General features: G+C 42.9%; 3 protein-coding genes across 4 annotated transcripts in view; 1 reads left to right on the top strand and 2 right to left on the bottom strand.

Annotated features, from left to right (window-relative positions):
* The window catches only part of GON7 (GON7 subunit of KEOPS complex), a 21,705-nt gene continuing 9,226 nt past the window's right edge, over positions 1-12,479 (bottom strand). Inside the window, exon 2 of the mRNA XM_033107871.1 lies at positions 1-1,339. Within this exon, the coding sequence (XP_032963762.1) occupies positions 1,155-1,339 (185 nt within the window). The 3' untranslated portion in view covers positions 1-1,154. The remainder of the gene's footprint in view (positions 1,340-12,479) is intronic.
* MOAP1 (modulator of apoptosis 1) lies at positions 5,366-7,109 on the bottom strand. The gene is given in 4 exon segments (XM_033107865.1): positions 5,366-5,497; positions 5,500-6,378; positions 6,381-6,563; positions 6,730-7,109. Coding segments are annotated over 4 exon segments (1,539 nt in total). The 5' UTR covers positions 7,094-7,109; the 3' UTR covers positions 5,366-5,384.
* LYSET (lysosomal enzyme trafficking factor) lies at positions 7,107-8,919 on the top strand. 2 transcript variants are annotated; one of them, XM_033107868.1, is made up of 2 exons: positions 7,107-7,207; positions 8,090-8,919. In XM_033107868.1, exon 2 carries the CDS (start codon positions 8,106-8,108, stop codon positions 8,499-8,501), a length of 396 nt encoding a protein of 131 aa, XP_032963759.1. In that variant the 5' UTR covers positions 7,107-7,207; positions 8,090-8,105; the 3' UTR covers positions 8,502-8,919. The 2 variants fall into 2 exon arrangements, with proteins under 2 accessions (XP_032963759.1, XP_032963758.1); XM_033107867.1 differs by lacking the exon at positions 7,107-7,207 and adding an exon at positions 7,214-7,638 and having other exon boundaries at positions 8,090-8,909.

Here is a 12,479-nt window from a genome sequence, read left to right as displayed (position 1 = left end):
TATTGTTGTACTCTGCATTTTTCACTCAATAGTAGGTTGTAAACTTATTTGTATACCAAAAATATCCTTCCATTAGGTTGAAGGATCTGAGATTATCAAAATGCAACCAGTTTGGGCTTACAAAAACAGCGATTGCATAGATAGGTTCCACCCAGTACAATTTTGTTTTAATGGCTACAAAGTTTATAGCCCTTTGGGCATGGCAAAATTTACTCAACCTATCACTTATTATTAGGCATTTCTATAGTTTCCCTTTTTTCCACAATGATAAAAAGCACTGCATGGGGAACGCATTGTTTGTGAATATACTTAGTTTCTTAGGATGTATTTCTATAAATGGCACACATTAGATAAAAGAAATGCACATTTTAAAAGCTTTCGTTGCATAATGAAGGCATAGTTTCTGAGAAGCCAGAAGCTGGTTGAAGCTAGAAGCTAGAAGAAGACAAGGTAAGTCTTCTTCCCACTCCTAGGAAGGTGGTTGGGTCGGGCCTGTGGGTTACTGCTTCTCCTTAAAGGGCACTCAAAGGGGAGGGAGGTGAGATCAGAGGGAACTGGAAAGTGAGAAGCAGATGGGCATTTACTGCTTGGAGCAGAGGGACCCTGAGGAGGTAATTACGCCTGTATTCTAAGAAGCCGAATGAACATATGTTGGTTGTAAAACCTACAAGGGCCCATGGCAGTCTGTAGAATGGACAAAGAACAGCCTGTGTTTATCACTCTGATACATATAAAAGTTAAATTAGTGATCAGGAATACAATGGAGGACTTTTTTTTTCTTCTAACCTGGATCTAATAGAGGAATTTGACCACTTAAAGGTAAAACATAAAGAAGTAATGAATTATTCCCAGTGTCTGTTACATGTGGCTATCAATAAATGCTCATTGAATAAAGGGGAAAAAAAAAAGAAGTAATGAAGCTATAGACTCGTTCTCTGTATATGTAAAAAAAACAGTAACAGCTGTCATGCGCAGGCCTCTCAGATGGTCCCCAGTGAGTCTGCCTCCTGGAATTCCTTGTGTAATCTCTTTCCTTTGAGTATAGGCTGGATTTATTGACTTGCTTCTAATGACTAGAATACGACAGAAGTAATGGGATGTCACTTTTGAGATAAGATGATGAAAAACCTGTAGCTTCTGTATGGGGTGTTCTCTCACTCCCTCTTGGCTTGCTTGCCTCCAGTGGGAATCAGCTGCGTGTCACGTGGAGAAGCCCCTGTGGGTGAGGTCAGAAGATCTCCCAAGAGATGGCCACAGTCCTGGCCGACACCTCTGCTGCAGTCTATCCGAGGGCCAGAACTGCTAGTGAAGTCACTCCCAGATTCTTGATGCACAGAAACTGAAAAATAACGACTTTGTTTTCAGTCACTAGGGTTTGGGTAATCTGTGCAGCAATCTTGTGCAGAGAACAAGTACAATAGCTATTTGTTGAGTACTTATTAGGTAGCAGGTAGTTCTCAGCACTTCACATTATTCATTCATTGGATCTTCACAGTGACCCTATGAGGAAGTGCCATTATTATCTCCATTTTCAGATGCAGAACCTGAAGCCCAGGAAGCGTTCATAAACTTGCCTGAAGCCACTGAGTGAGAAAATAGTGGGGCTGGAATCTGAATCGAGGCATTCTGGCAGAGAGCTGCGCTCACATAAATAAAGATAAAAAATAGCTGTTCATGTTTCACTGGACTGAATTGCATAATTTGCCCATGTCTCAAACAAGCAGTTTGGCAAAGGGTACTGAATCATCTTCAACTAATCAAGAGTTACCACCCCCACTTCCTGCAGCGGCTAGGGGAAGGCTGGTTTTCCCCTGAAATTCACAGTTCTATAAAATGGGTGAACAAATCTGACGTCAGATACAAAGGTGGAAGAGGGCTAATGGTTGCTGGGTGAGGGCTATCAGTGTTGTCTCCATGGCAGCATAACCTGGCTTGTATTATTAATTATTTTTGGAGGGAGACAGCGGGGAGTGGTGATAGATAGGGTTTTAGGTTATATGGTCAGAAACTGGTTCACTGATGATTATTAATATATTCACATATTCATACCCACTCTTGAAGTGGTGCTAGTTTGGTTCAGAGCCAAGATACTGTTGGAAGCTGCCTCGCACGGTTTAAATTACTGGCTGTTGAACCAGATACATCTTGGTATCTTCTAGCTGGGTGACTCTGGGCAAACCACTTTATCTATCCAAAGATCTGTTTCCTTACTTGAAATTAGGGATAGTAATATAACCACAAAGATTGTAGTCAAACTTAAATGAGGTAATATATGAGTATGTAAAGCCTTTAGCAACCTGCCTGGCACATAGGAAGAGCTTAACAAATGACAGCCATGATTATTATTATTATAGGTACTAAGGCACATCAGAGGATTACTAATTAGTTAAGACATATTTATTACCTCTCAAGTGTGAAACACCATGTTGGGCTTACATGGGCATATAATACCCCTTGATATCACAGGGAACAGAAACTAGTTAGGGAATTAGAAAGCACACTCATTACAAGATATCCTTATAATATTTGGGAACACATGTTAAGTGACAAATATTAGGCATGTTAAGAACTTAGAGTCAGTTTTTAAATTAAGGATATTGAAATAAATATAGGTCAAATAAATAAATTTGGTCAAAAATATAGGTCAAAAAAAAATAAATTTGAGTCACATAGTTTTAGAGCTGAAAGGGACCATAGATTTTGAAGTTAAGTAAACTGAAGTCCAAGAGGAATTAAGTGCTCTTACTTCAGGTCATAGAGCAAGCCAGAGGCAGGCTGAGATTTGGGTTCAAGTTTCGCTCTGTTAATAATTAGCTGTGTGTCTTTGAGAAGCCACTCACCTTCTCTGAGCCTCACTTGCCTCATCTGCAATAGTCTATTTAGAACCCAGCTTTCTGACACCCAATCCACCTCTCAGGGCGGTAACTAAGAGCCTTAAAATGCTATTTTACGCTGAATCAAATTATTTAATAAACTGGTCCAGTTTATATGGTAATCCACGTATTAGGCTAGCTGGTAACAGGCAGGAGAGTGTGGGAAACCCAGGATGGCTAGAGTACTTTTGACCTAAATGTCATTCTCTTTGAAATAAGAGACTTTCAGAAGTTGATTTCTGAAATTACCTAGTTTCCAATGTTATGAAATGCTCTGGCTGGGAGTGAAGTGGAATCGTTAAGAATATTCTAATATAGACAGATCAGTCTATTTGCCAAGGCCAGGCCTCTCTGAGGAGCTAATTTGAAGAGTTCAGAAGTGTCACGGACCTAGCGAGGAAGTCACTGTCCCACACTGAGTGAGTACTTAAATACTTTTCCACATAAAAGCTTGAGAAATTTTCCACTCTTTGGAGAGGTGGGGGGGCAGGTATGAAGCCACTTAAGTAAGAAAGAATCCTCTTCCTTCTTTGGCCCGGCAGAGGCCTAACCTGGGTGCTCACCGCCACCTAGTGGTGTTTAGATGAATAACTATTTTTAGGAAGCGGGGGACCTCCAGTTACTCACTCCCTAGTCCCTTATTTCACTGGCTGGCACCCCAGATCACTTGTTTGTTTGTGTATGTATGTATGTAAGTATCCAAGTATGTATTCCGTGATTATTTTAGAAAAGTTATAGACTTACAGAAGTTACAGAGATAGTAGAGTTCCTGTACTATGATTCTTGTACCTTGTTTCCCCCATTAACATCTTACATTACCATGGTACATTTGTCACCTCCAAGAAACCAATACTGATATATTACTATTAACTAAAGTCCAGACTATATTCAGACTCCACTTTTCCACTGAGGTCCTTTATCTGTTCCAAAATGACTTCCAGAATACATTACATTTAGTGTCTCCTTAGGCTCCTCTGGTCTGTGATAGCTCCGTCTTTTCTTGTTTTCCATGATCTTGACAGTTTTAAGGAGTGTCGGTCAGGTATTTTGTAGAACGTCCCTCAACTTGGGTTTGCCAGGTGTTATTCTCATGATTAGACTGGGTTCCAGGTTCCGAGGAAGACCACAGAGGGAAGTGCCCTTGTCACCACCTCGCAGCGGGGTTACATGCTGTCCACATTACTGATCACTGAGGCGAACCTCGACCACCTCGCCAAACTAGTCCTTGCCAGGTTTCTTCACTGAAGTTACGATTTTTCCTTTCCATATTTTTCCTATATTCAGCTCACACTTAAGGGTGGGGGAGGGAATAAACTCCGCTTCCTAAACGAGGTGGTATCCACATAAATGATTTGAAATTTTTCTGCAAGGAAGATTTGACTCTTCTCCCACATTTTATTCATTAATTTATTTGTAGAATTCTGAAATGAGTTGTTTCACGTTGGGCAAGTTTTTCTTAACTTTTCTGTGCCCATTCCTGTGCAGCACTTTTAAGAAGGTTGAGAAAGTACATGGAAAAATGTCTGGTCCAGTCTGCCACGCAGAGAGGTATGCCACGTTCAGTTCTTCCCTTTCACCCTCCAAATCAATGCACGGGTGCATCAACACACTGATCTACTACGTGCACTAATTTGTGCTCTGTTTCATTCTGTGTGCTTCAGTAGGTGCCTCCAGTAATCTCACTTAGAAAACTACTTCCCACCCATTGGGCACCACGAGGCAAGTGTCCAAAGGGTTAAGATTGTGTAAATTCAGTGATTTTCAGATTCATGCTTGTGGAACTCTTTGTTCAAATGCAGTCTCTTTGGACATTTGATAAAAACGAAACAGATAAAAGAGGTCATTTTATTAGCATTCCTTTATTTTATAAGTTCATGCCTATAATCTTATAACACCTATTAAAATGATACTCCAAACTAGACGTTTTGATGACACATCAGGAATCTGGGGTGAGAGATGGCAGCTGCAAACAACCTTACCATTTAACTCTTCCTCTTGGTTCGATTGAACAGAATCAATAAAAATCTGGTACAAACAGAAAATAGTATCTTAACCACTGCTCACAACCTGCACGATAAATGAAGGGCAATGCACACCTACAAACCATGACACATTATCACATCTGACACACTACACTGGCACCTGTTACACACAATCTGACGTCGCCACGCGATCTGGTCAGCATATGCACCTGACCCTTGTTCTCCTGTCAGAGCACTACATATAGACAGTAATAGACCTTTTGTGCAATTTTGTATGATGAAAAAATTCACAGGGGTGAATTTAAATATATAAATACCAGTGCAGAACTATACAGCCTTCCTAGTCAATGACACATTTAGGAGACACTAAAGAGGCACAGAAATGACAATGGATTTATACTGTGAACAGTACATAAAGGAGTTACTTGGCAGCACAAGGTAGGGATTGGTTAATGCCTATCACTGGAGTATATGGGTTGTTCTACCTCCATGCTCTGCTGTCAGATATCCCTTCCTGGTTTCCTAAGAGTCAGGTGAAATGCCTCTCTAATCCTGCCTGGAGAAGCACCTCCTCCTCTTCCTCAGCTGTTTCTTCATCCCTTAGCAGTGTCAGTAATTCCAATAAGCCAGGGGCTGGGCCTCCTCTGGCAGAGCAAGCCTCGTGCGCAGTGTTCTGTGGACTGTTCCAGCAAGGATTTGGTCCAGGCGGGCCTGATTCACAACTTCTCTCTCAACTGCTCCTCTCTCCACCAGTTTCCGTAATAAAGGCTCCAACCTTAGCACGTGAGCAGACAGTTTTTCTTCATCCTTCAGGTAAGTGGTCAGATATTTGACTTGCAACTCCCTGGGATTATCAGTAACCCCGAGGACTTGCTCAAGAGCCTGCAGGCATTCAGGGACCATGACTAAAGGATTGTTTATCTTGAGGACACGAATAATATCATATGCTTGGCCTTTAAGGCTCTCTAGCAATCACCTTCTTTTCTCAGCATCTGACTCCTGCCATGCCTTCATCATTTGAGTAGTATGAAACAACCAGGAATCCAATTCTTCTTCCTCTGGTCCTGGAGGATCACTGCCTGAGAATACGCTCAGCTTTTTGTGTTTTAGGTACTGCAGGGCCGGCTGAAGAGCCTCATCTAATGCCTGTGCTAACGTGGGGGCCCGTATTTCCAGGATCACGTCCTGGTCTAGGTCAAAAGGGTCGTTTCCATACTCAAGAGCTCTGGTCAACTCCCCTAATGTCAGGCCCTTTCCCTCTAAGAATTCAGCTAATCTGCTTAAAAATTCATTATCTGGGTCAGGAGGCTTACAGATCACTCTCCAGACACCCCCTTATCCAGGTGTCTCCTTAGGGACCAGAGCATAAGGAGTCTCCTCGGTGAGTCCTATTAGGGCTACCTTCCTGTTCTCGTCCCTCCGGAACATCCTCCCGGGCAACCTGTACTCGCCCAAGGGGGCTAAACCAGCGCGCAGAGCCCCCTACATTTCTGTCACATTACAGGTCTGGGGGATGCCGGCACCAACAGTGCTTTCCGAGGGTTCATATCCATCCCCCTACACCAGTCTTCTAAGAGCCTAAGCGTCATGGTGCCCCAAACAATTGATTTACGTTCCGATTTGTTGGGGGCACTGATGCCACCGCAATTCACAGTATTCCTCCGAAGTACCCCACATACGTCCTGCCAGCGTCCCGAGTTCCGGCGGCCTGTGAGGACAAAGCAGTCAGGTCAGTGGAAGGTGTCAAAGACCCAGGGCGTGGGAAGCCCCGCGCACCCCCACTGGCGGGCGGCACCCCGGCGGCCCTACTGCGCCAAGCAGCCGTCTTCCCCTCCTCCGCGTCGGGCGGCCCGCCGTCCTCTAGCACTCCCTGCCTGCGTCCTTCGCCGGCGGCCGAGGCGCCACGGCCGGCTCCTGATGCTTCTTGGGAGGCCAGGCCTGGGGAGCCGGAGGGCGGCCTCTGCTCCACTGGGATGGGCACTTGAGAGGCGCGGCCGGAGTGGAGAACCGCCCCGTCGCTGCGGAGCTCTCCGTGGCGAGGAGCCATGGGGCGATTAGAGTCGCGAGCTGGGCACGCGGTGCCAGGCCCAGAAGGGCAGAACCGGCGCGGCCAGGACAGCCGCCCACCTGAAGGGACGCACCGCCCCCGGCGCCGCCGCAGCCTCCTCCCACGTCCCGACTGGAGCCGCGCGGGGCGTGCTCAGGAAGGCGGTGCCGCGGGCTGAGGCACCCTGACATCACCGGGGAGCCGGAGCTTTCGGGGCGGGGCGTGCGCGCTTCCGGGTGGAGCCGGAAGCCCCGACGGTGGCAGCATCCGGGACGGCGAGCGGGCGGGCCAACCCGGATAGGAAGGTGAGATCCGGGGCCTGCCCAGCGCTGCAGGATCGGCCGGTGGCCACTGCCCGGCACTGGGCTCCCGGCGCTGCAAGGCGAAGAGGCCCGGGCCTGGCGCCACTTGTGCAGCCCCGGTCGCGGCCGGCGGGCGCTGCAGCTCGACAGGGGGCGGGGCCGGCTGGGGAGCCTCCCGGCCGGGCCGGGTGACACAGGCTGGGGGCTCCGGCAGCAGCGACGGGGGCCGGGCCGCCGCGTGACCGGCCGCAGTCACGCTGTGCTTAATCACAATTAGCTTGTGCTCCAGGCTGGTCGCGTTCACCTCCCAGCTGGTGACCCCGGGGATTTCTTTTTATGGTAGCTTTTTGTGAAATGCCAAAGCCACCCGATTATTCAGAACTGAGTGACTCTTTAACGCTTGCCGTGGGAACAGGAAGATTCTCGGGACCATTGTAAGTGTTTAAGAGTTACTGTCTTGACTTGGGAACCCCGACATTGGTTTGTTTGTAGAACCAAGTGTTCACGTCTGAAGCAATAGTATTAAGTCAGAAAGTACCTGAATTGTAAAAGTGAAATGTTCCGTAGGAAACTAGTTTAATTCCAATTTCTTAATGGAAGGTGTACTGGACCTATTTAAGTCAGATATAGTGATTTATTCTGGGGGATTCACGTAAAAGCAGAAAATGTATACCGAACCTTTTTGTACTTCCTCATAATTATTACATGAAAAAACCCCGTAAGTCATTCACAGTTCTTAATAAATGTAATTTTAATTTATTTTAAACCGTAAATGCGTTAGTGGAGTACTTTAGAACTCAATGGAAATAAAGCAAGTACACTTGGAATAGATGCCGTGACAGCATTACTAGACACTAACTGTTTTCTCTTTTTTAAAAATTGAAGGCACAGAGCATGGAGAATGATGAACTTCCGTCAGCGGATGGGATGGATTGGAGTGGGATTGTATCTGTTGACAAGTGCAGCAGCATTCTACTATGTTTTTGAAATCAATGAGACTTACAATAGGCTGGCCTTGGAACACATTCAACAGCACCCCGAGGAGCCCCTTGAAGGAACCACATGGACACACTCCTTGAAAGCTCGGTTACTCTCCCTGCCATTTTGGTTTTGGACAGTTATTTTTCTGATACCTTATTTACAGATGTTTTTGTTCCTTTATTCTTGTACAAGAGCTGACCCCAAAACGGTGGGCTACTGTATTATCCCCATATGCTTGGCAGTTATTTGCAATCGCCACCAGGCATTTGTCAAGGCTTCTAATCAGATCAGCAGACTACAACTGATTGACACATAAAAGTCAGTCACCGTTTTTCCTTATGATTACAAAACTGCCAGTACTATATGGAACCTGATCACAAGACTGCAGTTTCTTCACAGATCTCAGGAAGTTGTGGTGGGGCAGAGGCTTTTTAAAAGATGTGACTAGGGGGCTGTCTTTATCTGAATAATAATGAATTTTAGGTAAAGCCTGAGATACAGTGCAACAAAATCATGTTGATGACTTCAGATTTTGGAAGTAAAATCGTGTCTGTTATTTGCATTCTTTAGAAACTTGAATTAAGTACCTGAACTCTTATTTTTATTCTACTGTGCAACATAGTGATGGTTCAGAAATTTTTCCTTTGGGGAAAAAAAATGAATATGAACATTTCCATTGTGTTTAATGTAAAAAGGTCCAAACATGGTCATAAAGTTTAAATTTTATACAATTACTTGGCTTGCTTTAAAATTCTTTAAACTAAAACACCAATTCATCCTGTCGTAAGCCAACTAGTTATGCTTGCTTGTTATCAGCTTGTGAGAAATTGGTAAAAAATTACTGACGTGATGGCTGTCTCGATAGGCAGAATTTGTTCCTCTTTTTGGTAATGCTACTGGCATTATTAATTCACTAGCATTATTAATGCTACTGGTTTAAAAAAAAAAACTTGGGAAGAGGATAAATGGTTGCAAGTTGAGAAATCTCACACACATAGAAGATGGAAACAAGGTGTTGGATGGAAATATTTAGTGCCGTCCTTGTCAGATGTGAGTGCTCTAAAAGATGCTGTCATGTCCACCTCCTGATTTCCTTTTCCAGCCTCAGAGCTGGTCTTCAGGCGATAGGTTTGTCGCATGAAGATGTGATCCTTGTACTTCCTCTTTCCATTTGTACTTACTACCTCATGTCTGGGACCAGTACAAATAACTAAAAAAAGGGAAATATTAGATTTTGGAATTTTTTTTTTCTGGGTGACATTAGACATATTTTTATACAGTTATGTCATTAATACCAGGGAAATGTTTCACATTGATAGATTTTAATAATAACCGTAACATTTTTTTGGTGCTTACTCTGTTGGGCCCTGTTCTAACAGCTTTGTATGAATTAACTCAATCCAAAAACCCTGTAACAATTATCAAGATTTTACAGATAAGGACACTGAGGTGGAGAAGTAACTTGCCAAAGGTCACATAGCTGGTAGGTGGCACAGCCAGTTATACCCAGGCATCTGATACCTTTGGTCCTGACCACGGAGCTGCAGTGCTTCTCACAAATGATAGGAGGTTTTAGCACTGGGTACTATCTGCCTAGCCATACCAAAGAATGTAAGTGGCATTACTGAGGAGGGTTTTGCTCAATTTGTATGAGCTACTGAAAATCTAAAGGTTTTCTAGAAACCTCAACCTTTAAGTATGATGTGACCAGAATGGAAGGCTGCACATTCCACAGCTTTATTTGAAAGATAACGCAGGTGGTGACCTGTAACTCAAAAGCAGCAAGGTCAGACCTCTAATTAGTCTTCATTTCTTTCCTTTAGTACCTCCAAAGGTCTAGTTCCTGAAATGATACTTAGTCTGCTATCGTACACCAAATCTTCAAGTAAGTGGCAGTTTGAAATACCTGTTTCTTTGAGTGTCAGATAACCACATCACTTGCATTTTTTGAGTACTTACTAAGTACAGACCATCCCCAACTTAACCATGGTTTGACAGGAGTTTTTGACTTTATGATGGTGCGAAAGCAATGTGCATTCAGTAGAAACCATACTGTGAATTTTGAATTTTGATCTTTTGCCGGGCTAGCGATACGCACTATGATTCTCTTGTGAGGCTGGGCGGGGGTGGTGAGATGATTTGGCTCCAGTGTAGGCTGCTGAAAGTGTGCTGAGTACATTTCACACAGGCTAGTTTAAGCTCCGAGGTTCAGTAGGTTAGGCGTATAAAAGGCATTTTCAACTTAGGATATTTTCGACTTAACGATGGGTTTGAGATGTAACCTCATCATAAATCCAGGAACATTGTAGTATGCATGCTGCAGGCACTCTTTTCTGGTTTACAGTCTTCACAACAGCCCTATGAGCAGGTATGTACTGGTAGTAGTGCCATTTTTACAGAAGAGGAACATGTGGAAACCAGAAATAGGAATAACTTGCCCATGTCACACAGCAAGTAAATGGAGGAGCCGGGACTTGAACCGAGAATGTCTGGCTTGAGATCTCCAGTTCTATCATTCCACTATACTGCTTCTCAAACAGTGAAGATAATTTGAGGAAAATCATCAAGCAGTGTCTTGTTTTATTTGATTAGTCTTGAGGCAGTAATAGTTTGGAAATGATTTAAGAAAATTATTTCAATTATTTTTTGTTTTGTAAATGTCTGATGTAATGCAAGGTTTGTGAATTTGTCACTTGTCTTGTAAAATAGTAATTCCTTTTTATTGAAGTAGACTTTATCTCTTATACTTCAAATTCTAATATTTTGAGATTTGGTAAGTAAATACTCAGTCCGTCTCTATTTTTCAAGATCATATTGCCTTGGGAGTAGAAATAGTAAAATAATTACAGTAAGAGTAATGCAGTATTTCCAAATGTAACTATTAAGTTTCAGATTGCAGAGTTAATCTGTTTTTTGATTATTTAGGAAGTAATTATCCAAGTTGGATTATTGCTGTTTTGTTGTCTATGGCTATTTAATAGCTCAAAGTATTCTTTTTGTAAAGAGGGAAAGGTAAAATTTATCTCCTCGCTCTATTAGATTGAGGAGGAAGTTGAAATTGACGTGTATTATGGATCATTTATTTTATATTCACATCACAATACACAAAGCAGTGATTCCAGGAGTGAGATAGTGAGATAATGGCAAATATAGGAAGTGCTTCAGAGATTTCAGGGAACGGACAAGCATCCTAGGATCCATAACTAGTCAATAATTTTCTTCCAGCTATGAGAAAAACAGAGTTATATCCCACAGTGGTATAATGAGTCATTTATTTGCAACTACACCTGAAATGAAGTAATATCTGTACGATGTTTTTCACAGAAACATGCCAGAAACTTTTGTTTTTAAAAAGTGCCAGGATAGGGAATAAATAAATGAATTGTGGAAACAAACATCTAATTCATGGAGTGTTAGTTACCACATAAATTTACTGGTTTTAAAGACATTACCAGTTTTAAAGAAAAATGGGATTCCCTAAGTTTAGAATTGATTCTATTTCAAAGATTATATAATTTCAAAGCTTCATAATTAACAAAAAGCTTTTCTTTGGGGAAATGGAATCATTAGATAAAGTGCCCCCAAGAGCACTTACATTATCTGCATCCATAAAATAGTCAAACTGGTCTGTTTGTTCACCACGGGTATTGTTAAAGTCTTTATTAAGATTATCTAGTGTTGGTTTCCTTCTCCATGGGCTTAACATGCTCAGTCTCCAAAACATTGGCAGAAAAGCTTACCACAATAACACGTGACTCATTTTTGCATCAAATATGTGCCATCACTATAGATTCAACATACTTGTGAAGTTCCGGGTAACTCTGGACCATGACTGGGAATCAGCATGCATTAGCATTTTTGTTTTGGTCTAAGGCGAGTAGGTCTTTAACTGTGCCTGTATATTAGAATCACCCAAAGAAATAAACAGCAAAACTCCTCACGTGAACAATACTAGTGTCCTTTCCCAACCAATTATATCAATCCCTGGGGGTGTAGCGCAGGCAATCCTATTTTCAGAGATCTTCAGATGATTGTATCAGGGTTGAGAATCACGGCCATGGGGTTTTATGCACCACAAAGACAACTGTCAGGAGAGCTGTTTGTCTTGGGAACAGCTTCAACAAACATTGTGTGGTAAGTTCAATCCAGCTGGCTGATTGCCAATATTTAAAGAGGTGTCTATGTTTCTTATGTTTTCAAGGTTTAAATAGAGTTTATTGTTAGAAGGTGAGAGGCCCCACTGATTATAAACTGATATATGGGTGTCACCGTGGAGAAATCGAGAGGTCACGAT

Source organism: Rhinolophus ferrumequinum, chromosome 6, assembly GCF_004115265.2.
Source record: "Rhinolophus ferrumequinum isolate MPI-CBG mRhiFer1 chromosome 6, mRhiFer1_v1.p, whole genome shotgun sequence".
Lineage (NCBI taxonomy): Eukaryota > Metazoa > Chordata > Mammalia > Chiroptera > Rhinolophidae > Rhinolophus > Rhinolophus ferrumequinum.
Note: the sequence above shows the minus strand (reverse complement) of the source record. Positions and strands in the feature narration are given on the sequence as shown.